The sequence below is a fragment of the Manacus candei genome, unplaced genomic scaffold (genome assembly GCF_025592945.1).
Source record: "Manacus candei isolate 608988 ecotype Guabito, Panama unplaced genomic scaffold, ASM2559294v1 h1tg000023l, whole genome shotgun sequence".
NCBI lineage: Eukaryota > Metazoa > Chordata > Aves > Passeriformes > Pipridae > Manacus > Manacus candei.
In genome coordinates, this window is record NW_026138071.1 from 20,879,391 (window position 1) to 20,894,154 (window position 14,764).

Consider the following 14,764-nt stretch of genomic DNA (forward strand, 5'->3'; position numbering starts at 1 on the left):
ATTTTTCTTAAGGCCTGTGGCGTGGTTATACGGGCTGTATGTTCAGCGTTCCTCTTTATATTGCTTTGAAAAAAACCCAAAAGCATGGGTGAGGTACAGCTTTGTTTATGCCAAAAGTTTTTTTCTGTAATGGAGAATAAATATGCATGGTTTAAGATTTTACTACCTGTGTGCCTGACTTTATAGCGTGTACAGTTTATGTGCCATCACGTTGACTCCACACGAAAAGTTAGGCCTGGGGGTATTACAAGCTTGAGGACCACAGGTGTCAGGAGAACCCTCCTGTCCCTTCTTGTTGTCATTGAGATAATTATGAAACTGTTCTGGACCTGTCATGACGTTAAGGTGTTCAGACCACAGCTTTCTAAAAATTCTCAAAGTCACCCACGCCTGGAGGCATAAAAATGTCAGTAGCTTTCCATGGCTGCTTCTTGACTTTCCAGAGCTCTTTGAGGTTTTGGGCAGTGTGTAAGTTACTGTTGAGCAACCACAAAAGCCCAGCATATGTCTGGTAATGCTGTGCATGTCAGCTTGGTGGGATGTGATGTACAGATTGCAGTAACCCTGGTTCGGTGGAGTCACCATGTATACGCTGAGGTGAGCAGTCAGAGTGAAAAGGAAAAAGAGAAGCTTTAGTGTAAGTTTGTATTTTTAAGATAACAGTAAGAAAGCTGCATTGTTTCTTATTCCTCCATAAATAGCGTATGGATTTCTGATATGTAGGTGACAGTTCTGTAATCTTCTCTGGGATTTCCTACCAAAGGGCAAAGGAATGTGCTTGAATGGATAGGAGCTTCATGCACAAAACCCCACAGTAGGCTTAGTTATTAGTGAAAAATTTTAAAATTGCAGAATGCATTCAAATGTATACAATAAAACAGGAATTTATATTTTTTTGAGTTAAGAGTAAAGAATATCCAGTACCACTGGAAAGAATTAGGACGTCGTATTTGAGGTCACAGGTAAAACTGTCTAGTTAAGGAACAGCTGCCAAAAGGCATTGGTATAACGTTACAATGCACACTTCCAAAGAACTTCCTGTACAAAAGAATTCAGTTGAATTTATGTCAGCTTTGTCTGTGTCATCATAACTAAATTTCGTGCCTTTCAAGCAGCTTCTCACTCTGATTTTCTTTCATTAATACGGCTTTCTGGGTGTCTGAATACAGGCTGGTAAATAAAAAAAGGCCCTAAGGACCATGTTTGTTACTGTTAGGACAAAAATCTTGATTTCAGAGGGGAAAATACTGATGTTGCTAAGCTTCTCTGCAGGTACTGCTTGTTTTTCTGTTCTCTTTTGAATGTATTTTGCTGAATCTCTCATTTCTAGCTCTGGTTTACCAAGTGACAGTTCTGCACTTTGGGCCTCTAACTTGATTACTTACAAGTCCACGCTTCCTAGCTAGGGAATGAATGCTAGATTTTCACATCACAGAGCAGGACTGGTGTATAAAACAGTGCAGTAACTCTGTGATGAGGTTTCTGTCAGCTCTACACTCCCAACAGCCTCTCTGTTGAGTTAGGGAAGTTTGGGAATTTAATACTGTACCTTGGCAGGTCACCTCTTACAGGAAACCATATATTTACTTTGGCTGTGTGTATGTCTGCTCCCTCTGCATAAATTGATCTAGCAACTGTAAAAGAGAAGCCATTTATCTTTTGCCAGTTAGTTTGATTTATTTATTTAGTAAAAGTAGTTTTTTGTGTCTGAGCCTCTTGAAACGGAGAACCAAGAAAGCTACTATTATAAATACTACTTGCTGAAATTATTTTTTTCCTTCCCTTTTTCAGATGAGAACTCTCCAGCCAATTTCTGGGATTCCAAGAATCGGGGAGTGACTGGCACGCAGAAAGGACAAATTGTATGGCGCATTGAACCTGGCCCCTACTTTATGGAATGTGAGTACTCATTTATCCAGTGCGTATTCCAAGGCAAGAGTGCCTTTGTGTCAAGGCAAGTCTACGGCATGGCATTTGATATCCATTTCATCAGTCCCTCTGATAAACTAAGGGAATTGATTGTGTTGCCCTAAGGGGCAGCATTTTCCAGTGTTTTTTCTGGACATTATAAAAATGGAGTTGATCTTAGATGTACATTTGTACTCTAGGGATGTTCTTAGCATGTTTCAGTTTAAGGGAGGGAGAAATTGCCTTGTGCAGTGTCATATACTATATACACAGTGAAAGTTGAAGTCTCTTCCCAAAGTAGCTTCAAGTTTCAGCTGAACAAGTATTAATGGCAAATGCATGTGGAGGAGAAGGTAACGATGTAGTAGTGCTTGCTAATGTTTGTTAGTATGAAGGGTAGATTTGTCTCTAGGAAGTGCCAACCTCATGTTCAGTTGCATCAGAATTTCTCAGCTGAAGATTTGTCGTGCTGGGAAATCCACTGGGCAGTTTGGAAATACTGAGAGTCTCTATATGACTGAAATAAAAAGTCTTCAGTTGGACTCTGTAAGGACTATCAGTAGCCAAGATTCAAATCAGAGAGCTATGCCACTCCCTTAGACAACCGGGATTTATAGGAAACTAAGCTACTCTGTTCTGTGCTATTTTTTTTCTTTGTTTTTTTGCTTTTTCATGAAACAGAGGTATCTTACCATTTGAAGTACATGATCCCCTAAAGAAACTGAGGTTCAAATCCTAGGATGTTGTATCAGAGCTTGCTGGAAACTCTGATGTGCCAGCATCAAAGTGGCAATCAGTCCCAAAAGAGCTGTGAGTTGCTCTACCACCTGTTTAGCCTCACAGTAATGAATCTTCCTGCATAAGTTAAAAGAAAAAAAATACTCCCACTCTTCACTGTACACTGCAGTACTGCTAACTGTAGGTCTTGGCAGAAATTTTTATTCTAATTAACTGATATGACAGCACTACATGTATTTCAAGAGGTGTTTTATACTCTGTACTAAAAATAATTATTAAAGCTTCCTGTTTCTAGAACTCATCACTGCATCTTGCCAAGTACCCTATGTGTTACACAACACACTTTATAATAAAAAAAAAACTTAAATAGGATAAAATTTAATTCCATTTCAGGAGTTCATTACAGGAAAAAATGATTGAACTGAAGATAATGATCAAGAAAATAATAAAGATAATTAACTGTCCTGTGCCAAAGACAGTGGTATATTAAAGCAGACTAAAATGTCTATTAGTAAAATTCATTGCCTCATCTTTCTTGTACATATACTCCATCAGTATTGTTGCCAATAGGAGCAGTTTGACTTCAAAGATGTTTGTATCTTTTAGCTGGTTATGCGTTGCTCCATTATGTTTTGAGATGAGGCTCTCAAACAACATTTTCAGTTCATGTGAGTAACCCAAACTAATGCTTCAAGGACTAGTAGTTTGGACTTAAAATCAGCTGCAAATGACTTTGCACTTTGCAACCAACTGCACCTCACAATCAGCTGACAGAAGGAGTGCAGGATGTATGTTCTTTGATCATGGTTATCTTCACTAAGGAGCAGTTCTGCTGCCATACAATGGAAAAGAGACAAGCAATTATGCAGCACCTGAGAACTGTAAAAAGGAATGTTTATGAGCATATGTTGCTATAGCACATAGTATGGAAGATAAATATGTCACCAGTGACACTTGTATTTCTAGTGAGAGGCCAAAAATTATCTGCATTTCTGATTCCACTTTTTATACTAGAGGGCTCCACGGATATGTGACTGTGTTTGCTCTGCAAGCCTTTTTCTTGTAGCTTAGAGGTGGTGAAGCAACTCTGATGCAACTACAGGCAGCTGCTCTTTTTTTTATTTTCTTTTTTATTCCTGAGATCACTAAATCCTGGCTCAGGCAGACACAGCAGGTGGCTGTGCAGTTCAGGTACAGCCACAGTGTTACTGGGGTGCAGCACCAGGCCGGGTGTGGGAAGAGCTGTGCTGTCAGGGTGCTCACCATGCTCTGCAGACAGTGTCACTGCCCAGCCCGTGCCAGCCACAGAGACAAACTTAGCTCCCCTGTTGGCCTCTTTCTTCTGTTGCGGTGCAGATATAATTTGTCACTCAGTGTAGCACTGCATGTGATGCTACTGTCATAGCAAGAGGGAGAAACAAATGAAGAGGCTAATGTTCCCAGGAAATGTGTGCCAGATTATTGAGTATAAGGTATTTCTACTTTAATCTGCCATTATTTTCCAAATTTGGGAAAGAACTCTAGAACTGTAGATTTCTTGTTTAGAAATATCTTTGCTGAGAGGCAGAATATGTCAGATACAGGTCATGGCACATAGGGTTTGTCATATTTATTCCTCACAGTAATGACATGCAGCAGACCATTAGCAATGTCCCTGAATTTTTGAAGCAGCAGCTCCAGTAAGAGACATGGACAAAATATGTAAATGAATCAATTTAAAATCATCTGGAGACTAATCACAGCATAGTAATATGGGTTGCATCCAACCTCCTGCTCTCAAACTGGGACCAACACTTGACCTGCCTGGTCAAGTGTGGTTTATGAAGCACATTACTGAAAACCCTCAAAGACAGAGATTTTACAGATTCTGTAAGTAACCTTTTCCAGTGCTGCATTATTGTCCCAGTTAAAAAGATTTCTCTGGCATCCAATATGAGTGGCTGTAGCTTAAATTTGGGGCCATTGTCCCTTTTAAAATCTCTGATAGAATGGGAAGGAGTTGAGATAGTAACATCTATTTTGCCTCAACCTAGTCTTCACCAGACTAAACAATGACAGTTCCTTTAGCCTCTTCTCGCAGGTCACATTTTCTCCATCCCAATCATCTTTGTAGCCCTTTGCTCTCTATTCTCCATGTTCTCTGTGCTCTTGAACCTAGGGACCCAAAACTAGACAGAGTATTCCTCACCAGTACCAATGCAGAGGGGGGGACATTACCTTCCATTTCTCCACTGGTCACACACCTTTTAATGTATCCTGTGAAGTGATTTGTTTTATTTGCAGTGAGAACACGTGCTGGCTCGTATTCAACTTGGTAGTCATCCTGAGCCTAGTTCCTTTCCAGCAGGGCTGCAGCTTTGCCAGTCTGTTCAGAGGCTCTGGCGATGCCTGGGATTGCTCCACCCCTGGCGTAGACACTTGCAAGCCTCTTGAACTCGGTGACATTGCTGTTGACCAATCCTCTACCTATTGCTTATGCTATTAGGTATAGAGAAGCTCCAGGAGGCTGATGGAAAGCTAAGTATGGAACAAAGGTAGAGCTGGACTCCCGTCACTACAGGGTTTTCTGGATTGCAGCTGTTTTATGTTTGGAGCATGGACAGTACTTAATTTCTACCACCTATACACTGCAATACCTGTATGATTGCAGTTTCCCTGCTCTACCTCTACACAAGGAGAGAGGAAGAATGTTTGCTGCAAGCCTCAGAAGCATTGAGCCAGCAATAAGGACTGATGATACTTGTTAACAGAATTGTGCTGAACAACTGCTAAGTAACCACAATAATCCTTTAGGGTTTACAGTCGAAATTGACCTAAAGTTGTCGCATCTTTTTGGCAAGAATGGGAACGTAAGTTACTAATGTTGAATGATGAGTTGTGATCAGTCAGCGTGCACAGCGTGCACTTATCCCAAAGACTTTGGATGTGGTTTCCCCCCAGCAGTGTCAGAGCTTAGGGACATTACTTATCTTTCACCAGTCACATCTCTGGAGGGTGAAATGCAGAGGATTATAGCATCACTAACAAGCCATATGCAAACAAATCTCATGCAGAAGGAGCATTTCCATTTTAATTGCGTTAATGTTAATCAGTGGGAGTCAGCTGGGTTAGGCCTGAGATTTCTTCTGCAAATTCCTTCTGCAAAAAGATTTGTATCTTTTAAGAAAAACATCTTATGCCTTAATTTGGGAAGCTGTTTTTCTGTGAGCATAATTGTAAATTTATTTATAGTTTCACCAAGGTCTGTCAAATTTTTGCTTATGTTTAAAGATAGGCGTTGGATAAGCATTTTTCTGAATTTTGTATTACTGTGTGTCCTCAGTATTGTAACTCAGTGTTAAGGTCATTTAATTTATTCCTCTTAAAATCCCTCCCCGTGGATTCAGCATCTTCTGTTTTTTTTATTCAAGAAAGAAGCGTGTAAAGGCATAGTTTGCGATCTGCTCTATTCACATCAAACAACCTGCAGAAAGGATGGGGGAGAGTCTCATCTTCATGCTAAAAACAGACATTAATTCCCCTCAAAGCATCCAAAATTAGCAAAACAAGGATGATCAAAGGAAACTCTATTTGCTTTAGACAAAAATCAACACAAAAATTCTGTAGGATCTACCCTGAGAAGGGATAATCAAAGGAATCAACAGTGGCGTAATGAGAAATGAACTTAATGTATTCCAGAAAAGCAAGCAGCCTCTGAGGGGAGTGGCTGAGGAAGGGGAGGGGGCGAAGATTATACAGAAGAGAAGGAAAATACTTGCAAAATACAAAGTCCAGTTCACCATCAGGAACAGCTGGTGTCCTTAAGCTGTCACCTCGAGACACAGTGAGTGGCTCTGAACTGCAGGTGCTCCTCTTTTTTCTTTTTTTTCCCTGGGGAAGGAGAAGAAGTGCTATATAGGCATGAAAGGGACCTCAGTCAGAGATTCAGGAAGGTGAATCTGAGAATCAATATGCTTTATATACTCTTTCCTTACATAGTAGAGGTGGCTTTCAAACATCCTGCTCTGAGGCTTGCTAAAATGTGAGGGAAGGAAAACAATGACTCGCTAGATGGTTCCCTCAAGTTTTTTGCCCTGTAAACTACATAAGCATTGCTAAACACAGCCGTAGAGTTTTCATCCTTCTCCTGTAAAAAGAAACAGGTTCAAGGAGTATTATTCTGAACAGGTGGCAATAGTGTGGAAGTGCACAGTTTAATGCTTTTGCATTTGGTATGATCATCTGGTATTTAGCATGGCATCAGGCTGTTCAGGTCTCCCTTCCTTGGGATGTCAGGGCTCCCTTGGGACATTTTAGTGGAGACAGAGATGATGGTGATGGTATTCCTTATGGAGAACAGGGCTAGCAGAAAGATGGAGTGAAATGATCTGTAAGAAGGCTGGTGATAGGAAAAAATATATGAAAGGAAGCTCGAGTTTTACTTAGGGCTAGTTGATAACAGCTGCTGCTCATTCATAATCTGCAGTTTCTAAGTCAGTTTTCTGCAATATGGGGAAGGACAAGTAGTGTTGAAGATGCCATGGGAAGGAGGAGATTCAGTATAGTACAGTCACTGCCACACAAGAGGTTGCTTATGCATTTCCATATGTGTTGTGCCCAGAAGTTAAAGGCTGCATGTGTTCTAGTAGGTAAAACAGGCCAGGGGCTATTTTCTGCAGCTGTGAGCAAGTGCCATTGTTACTTGCAGCCGTGCAGCCACCCCTTCCCCTGTGTCAGGGGTCACCACTCTGCAGTATGTATGGTTGTGTGCTCATGCTTGAGTCTCTGCCATGGTCCTGCTTGGTTTATTAATATGGGCTTAGGCCAAGGGTTGCTTTGAGACTGTGTTGGCCTTGTTAATTACAGTATCCACAAGAAACACCTTCACCTACTTTCCCTTTGTTGTTATTTATAACCTTTGATGTCATAGTCATTACTGTGAGTAGAATAGAAATATATTGATTTGCATATATTTTCTCTACCAATGCTATGGCTTTATGTCTTGAGCAGTAATCCAGAGTGGCAGCTGTTGGGATTTATCCAGAGACTGCCAGTCTTGTCACATCAATCATTTCCAAATCACCCCTGGGATGTTTGTGGTTAAATTACTTCTGGTGCCACACTGTGATACTTGGATGCAGTGACTGCACAGATGCTGTGTGTTTTGTGTTTAAAATCTCATGTGTGTGGCATAGAATCAGAGAATAGTTTGGGTTGGAAGGGACCCTTAAAGGTTTCTAGTCCAATGCCTCTGCAATAAGCAGGAACATCTTCAACTGCATCAGGTTGCTCAGAGCCCCATCCAACCCGACCTTGAATGTTTCCAGGGATGGAGCACCTATTGCCCCACTGTGCCAGTGTTTCACTACTCTCAGTATATAAAGTTTCTTCCTTATATGTAGTCTAAATCTACTCTCCTTTTGTTTAAAACCATTGCCCCTTGCCCTATCACAACAGGCCCTGCTAAAAAGTTTGTCCCCATCTTTTTAATAAGCTCCCTTCGAGTACTGAAAGGCTGCAATGAGTTCTCCTCGGAGCCTTCTCTTCTCCAGGCTAACAAACCCAACTCTCTCAGCCTGTATTGTTAGGAGAGGTCTCCATCCCTCTAATCACCTTGGTGAACTCCTCTGGACCTGCATGAGTAGACTATGAGATATATTCAGAAAATGTGGTAATATGTGGTTTTGTGAGGAGTATTCAGTCCCTATTTCCATGAAATTGTAACTTTTGCAGAAATAGTGTATGAGGACTGGAATTGCAATACTTTGTAGCTAGCAGAGCAGACTCACAGCTCTGTTTTTTGTAAAAAGCTGATAGATATCGAAGGGAAAAAATATCAATTAAATAATTAAACTTTATATACTTTTAGCTTCTAAGGACTGCTGTAGCAGAGTTGTTACTAGAGATATGAACAGTGTTTAGGTTTTACTAATGGTTATGACCAAAATGGTCAATATCAGTGAATGTTCTATGAATGTAATTCATTACTTTTATCCAATCTTTGTTTTTTACCATTCAAATTAAATTCTGTAAAGGTCATGGTTTTCTCACATGGAATTGTTCTGTGCCTGGAACATTCATCTGTGTAGTGCCCTGCAACCAGTGCCCTTTCAGTGTTCTATCTGGGGACTCAGGGTTATTGTCCCTACTCTATTTATAAACATATTCACTGACTTAGAAATACTTCTATTATTCTTCTGCTGTTTTTATCTGTTGTCTCTTAACAGCTATTTTTGAGTATCACAACTGAAACAGGATCAAGTCTTGTATTTTTTACATTCGTGGCAAGCCTTGTTGACTTCCTTAAGCACATAATACCCCCAGTGTTTTTTTTAAAGGTTAGACTATAATTAAATGCTTTGCCAAATTAGAGCAGAATAGTCAGTGCTCATGGCTGTAAATAAGGATGTCTCAGAGTGATGGCAAAGTGAGCGGGGCTGGCAGGGATGGGTAAACTCTGTTACCTCCCATTTGCCCAAGTAGTTTCCTTTGAAGCAGTTTAGATGAAGAGACCACTGGGACATAAGCATTTTCTGTTATTGATCCTAATTTATCTAAAAAGCTTTCTGCAAGTCTGCTCAACTCACTTTTTAGGTGGTTTTCTTATCATTCCTTTTGTAAAACAAATTCTGTGATACACCTGCTGAGAGAGATGGCAAGTACCTGGAGGCAGCCAGCTTTGGCCCTTGCATTCTGCTGGTGTGTTTGTTACTGCCCAGTAGGAAGTAATTGAAAATGTACATGCTTAAAGAGATGCAGAGAAGAGAATGCTTAATGTCCAAACAAAACGTAGAGTTTGCTGAACTGTCACTGTTGCTAAGGAAAAGAAATTCAATTGGCAGGACATGCAGAGCACTTCAACATTCCTGCAGTTGTCTGTGAGGTGTTGGATTTCAGATGGGAGACAAATAGGATTTAACACTGTCCCTTTTCCGTGGATTACATTTCCCTTTATAGCTTTGTAAAGCCTGAATGTGAGTGACTTAATTTGTTCTAGTGGCAAAGTTTTCTTAAATGAGTTTCACAGAACATGCTCTCTTATTTTTCTGATGAGTTCATGTGCTGTCAGCTTTTTCCTCACTGAATGTTGGAGGAGATATGTTTCTATCTGCAGAGAGCCACAGGTTCAGCCTAAGTAGGTTCTGGGCATCTGGGCAGCTGCAATGTCCAGGAAGTATTAGCTGCTGGCCAGGTTCCATACAGTTAACTGGGAGCACTGTTGGCCTCCACAGACTGTTGTAACCCAACTAGGATTGGACTTGTCTTTTGGAGGTGTCTCTGCCCATCCCTTCTCAGTGCAGCGTGATTCCACTTCCAGTATGGGCGTTTCATTTGACTAGGATCTGTCTGGAGCAAACTGTTCTTACAGCAAACACGTTTGCTTTCCTGCATTATCAGTCTTCTGGAAAGAATGCATTCTTCTAGGATTATGTTCATGTGTTTATGTGTTCTTAGTATCTTTGTTTCACAAAGCATTATTTTGATGGGCAAAGGTAAAGTATTAACGGCAGTAAAAAAACAGTTAAAGTGGGGAACTTTGGGGAATTAGTGATGTTTTAAAAGCAAGCTATTATTTAGTGTAAGCTGATCTCTTTAGTATTGAAGAGGCAAGAGTATATGGTCCATGGAGGGAACAGCGCTGTAATTTCATGCAGAAGTTCTTTTGAAATTCAAATGTCAGTGTTGGAGTCCCAGAAACCTTTACTGATTCCAACATTTTTATGTAATAGACCTGAGCTATAAAACTATGTTTATAAGATGGTAACAGCTATTAGCTTTTAAAGAGGATTATGGTTGTACAGAGTGTTGTGATTAATGATCATATATATCACTTTTTATATGGCCATGTGATAATTTTTAAAGAATTATAGATCCCCCACTTTCATTTTTGGCTTATTTTTAGATGAAGAAGGAATTTATTGTGGTCTGTATGATGTCTGGAGGAATGTCAATTACAACAGGGCATGTGTAGTATCAAGAATAATTTCCACACCACCACCCACCCACCTGAATGAAAATATTTTTGTGTTCTGAAATGTCATATTTAGTTTAGTGATACAGCAAAAGGTCCTGTGGTCAGGTACAGATGTCTGTCCTTTGCTGGGTTTACTATTAACTTTTTCCTTAAGGATCACATACAAAGCAATTTAATTAACCTGTTGAGGAGGAAAAAGTAGGTTAAAAAAAGAGAAGTGCCAGTTCTCGCCTGAAGGAAACACATGAAAGCAAGGTGGCAGGAGAAATGAAAGAAACTGGGAAAAACACTGTCAGTGACTCACATGCTAACGTGCATTTATAGTATGTGACAGTTCAGAGGAAGCCTGTGTATTAATGTGGTATTGAACTCAACTCTCAAAGCATTGAAGTTCTGTTTGCAGATAACTGAACTTACTGTTTCTGAAGAGGTCTGCATATTTATGGGGCCTTAGAACACCTCTCAGTTTACCACTTATAACTGTCAGGAACAGCCACAGATACCTATTTTCAATATATCTGGAGCTCAAGAATCCATCAGTCATCAAGAAAAACCTCTTCTAATCAACTTTTTGTTCTGATAACACAGTACAAGACATGTCAAAAAGCTAGATTCTCAGCTGCTTTGAACTGACAGGGCTCCTCTGAGATTTCTTCTTCTGTTAACATTAACTGCAGTTTCTAGCATTGATAGCCATGAAAAAGAATCACTTAGCTGCCTCTTATCCTATGATGGGTTTATATTATTGCTGTGTATAAGATCCAGTCTTCAAAAAGCCCATGTTCACTTTGACAACATCTGCATGCATGTGGTGGGTAGCTTATTTTTCAGTTTTGTGCTGAATTTCAAGCCCGGCTTCTCCTGTGTTAATCCCATTGACACAATGCAAACAGCAGATCTGCTGTTCCTCTTGTAGTGCTTTATAAAGCCCAAACTAAATCAGTGCTGCTTCTGTTGGGAAGTGGGAGAAAAAGTCTCCATGTTGTGTTTTTAAGTGCTCTACTCTTTCTAAATATTTCTAGCAATTAGTCCTGAAGTTTGATTGTTTTTGTTTGTTGGTTTGTTTGGGTTTGTTTTCTTTGTTTGTGTTTGTTTGGGTTTTAATTTAGCATATCTGAAAGGGATAGTCAAATCTATTTCTTGACTCAAACGTTGTTTTCCTTTATCACCAGCCATATACAGCTATTGAAAAGTACTGTATGCTTGTAGAAGTCATTGAGGGAAACAAAAATGAGGATGCAAAACTTGTAGCATTGCATTTCAGCCTTCACATGAATGTACCTGTCAGTGTAGTGAGAATATCTGTCCACCCTCACATTACGGACTGTCTATGGATAGAACCAGCAGCTGATAACCTGTCCATTGCTGGGTTCTGTTCAGAAGTGATGAATTGAAGGAAAATAGTCAGTGACAACAGACTGGATAAACGGCAGCTCCAGAAACTCTCTGAAAAATAAACCTTAGGTTGCAATAAAAGTAAGCAAGGTAGCTGGAAATTGGAAGTCTTGGTGGAATAGTTTATTATCTTACTATGCTTTCATGTAGTCATAATATGTTCTCAGTGTTAATAAGAGGTGCTCCAGACTTGAGTTCTGGTTACTTAATATATGCATTTTACAGTGTGGAGAGTCCAACACTTGGTATAAATCCTGTCAAATTTTGCAAGTGCTGAAACTTCAGTTTTACGCGAGCTGGAAGTTCTTGTGTATCAGTCTAGATATAAGCATTGTTGGTAGATCAGCAGAATTGCAGTTTAGAAAGGAACTGCAGGTCCTGACCCATAACTTTTAGGTTTGATAAACCTTTACAGGTGATCAGAAATCCTGTCTGCATTTTGAATTTTACTGTAAAGCTTGTGGTAAATAGAGCATGTTTTGTCTGTGTGTGTGAACTCATCTGTGAGGAGGAGGAAGTGGGATCAGCAGCTCCTCCACCTCCTGATTCCCTGGAGGCACTGTCAGACTCCTTTGAAGAGTTGTTCTGAGGTGTCTCCTCTTTGTTCTGGGAGGAAGATAGTAAATAAATGTTGATCTGTAACTGCAGCAAATTTAAAAATAAATAATCCTTTTTGGCTGAGCAGGCTTGCAGGGTGGGTTTCTGATCCTTCTGAGTAGGGATAAGTAGTATTTTATCTTGCAGTGATGAAATACCTCAACCGTCAAGGAATCATGCCATATGTATCTCAAAACCTTATACAAAATATTGCACTTTTGTACTTCAGGGCTACCAACATATTGTTAAACCAAGCAGAGGAATTGAACTGCCAAGACTTGCATACGCGTCCTCTGGTCTGTCTGAACTGGCTGCTGTAATTCCTGCCTGCCAGTGGCCGTTGCTGTCTGCCTGTGGCCATTTCTGTACCTCATCAGCCTCACACAGAAGAGTTATCCCAATGGAGAAGGAAAACAGACATTGTTCCAGATAGGGAAAATCCCACAGGATCAAGGGCAGCTGTAATTATAGCTGTTCTGCTTGGCTGGAAGAATGCAGAGGAACAACAGGGGAGGTCAGGCTTCAGTTAAACATAATACTCTTTTGTGTGCCATAAATGCAGTTTAGCAAACAAAATTTTATTCAGTGGCACCAGAAACATGGTACAAGGTTTACCCTTCCTGTGTTCCAGTATATAAAGTGCTTCCAGCTTCCTTCAGATATACATCATGTTCTTCCAAAGTCCTACAAAACCGTCCTAGTGGCAAATGTCTTGGTACTCCTTTTCTGAGGCTGATGATATTGATATAGTAGCAGAAATACAAGTTGAAGAATTAGCTAAGTTACATTTTTTGTCTGTTAAGTAACAGGAGGACCCAACACACAAAGAAGAGATAACCAGCAGCTCTATTTTTGATTTCCTGTTGAAGTATTTCTGAAGATGGATCACTGAATGATGGATGCTTTCATTGTTGTTCTTTTGTCTAGGATCGGTTATGAAGTGTTTTAATGTGGCTTTTGTTTTATTTCCAGCCGAAATAAAGATCTGTTTTAAATACTACCATGGTGTTAGTGGAGCCCTCCGAGCTACTACTCCATGTATCACTGTAAAAAACCCTGCTGTGATGGTAAGTTTAGCCTATTTGCTCATTGTATTTGTATAAGATGATAGTGTTAACTGTCAAACAAACCTAGCAATGTAAGTCTCCCAGTCTTACCATTGACAGAATTTTTTTTCGAAAAAATGTCACAAAATTTACAAAAGCTGGGAAATGCCTTTCATGGTTTTGTATTGCTCATGGTAAAATAACAGTAAAACATCGCTGAGCTTAACTGAGCTCTTTTATGCTAAGAATTTGATTTTACATGCTTCCAGTTTTGATGCTTACAGTTTGCTGTAACTTAACACCATAGTAGAAATTTTTCACACTGGTCATATAACTGAAACTGAATCCTGATCCAAAGTCTCCATTTCTCCTTATTTTTTAATATTAATAATGAAACAGTTGCTGAGATAGCAATTGTTAGTGTAAATGAAACTGAACAAAAGTCTGCTCTTGTAAAAATCACTGAATTTTTTGAACGTTCATATACCACTGAAATTTAGTAATTCCTTGATTATCAAGAAGTATTGTCTTACTGTGCTTTCATTATGAGACTTGTTCTTCCGAAACACTAAAAGTTTTAGAGGAGTTTTTTTAGTTGTTTAAATAAGTAGTGGAAGAAAAGCCTTCCAGACTTGTATCACGGTGCTTTTGATGGAAGTGATTTATCTAACAGGTTAGCTCTTCAGATGACATCAAGTTTCACAGTGCAATTGATTCATTGATATTAGCTGCCAAATATTTAAGGTCATATCTGTCAGAATGGTGTCCTGACAACTGCAGTGTTGAAGGTACAGTAGTGCACAAGTTAATCAGAGTGAATAACTTTTATTCTGAACTCATGCTTTTTCAGCAGGTGCATGCTATGGCTGTGTGATACTATGTGTGCTACACTAGACTTCATATCTCAATATACCAAATGTGTGTGTTTTTTCTCTTAGAATTACAGACATAGGTGATAGCATCATTTAATTGTCAGATCTTTTTCAGATCTGACTATGAATAATATAGTTTCACAGCAGGCATATGAACTCTTGCTATTTTACAGAAGAAAATGTGCTATAGTGAATGAGCTTGACAGCTACTGTCTTTAATATCAATTTATAAACTGAAGACAGTAAGGGAGTCT

General features: G+C 39.6%; 2 protein-coding genes across 4 annotated transcripts in view; both read left to right on the forward strand.

Annotated features, from left to right (window-relative positions):
* GTF3C3 (general transcription factor IIIC subunit 3) overlaps positions 1-14,764 on the forward strand; it is a 170,410-nt gene that overhangs the window by 127,159 nt on the left and 28,487 nt on the right. The window lies entirely within an intron of this gene.
* Positions 1-14,764, forward strand: part of HECW2 (HECT, C2 and WW domain containing E3 ubiquitin protein ligase 2) — a 160,953-nt gene that overhangs the window by 77,135 nt on the left and 69,054 nt on the right. For both annotated transcript variants that reach the window (XM_051787997.1, XM_051787998.1), the window contains 2 exons: positions 1,792-1,899; positions 13,565-13,659. In XM_051787997.1, the coding sequence (XP_051643957.1) occupies positions 1,792-1,899; positions 13,565-13,659 (203 nt within the window). The remainder of the gene's footprint in view (positions 1-1,791; positions 1,900-13,564; positions 13,660-14,764) is intronic.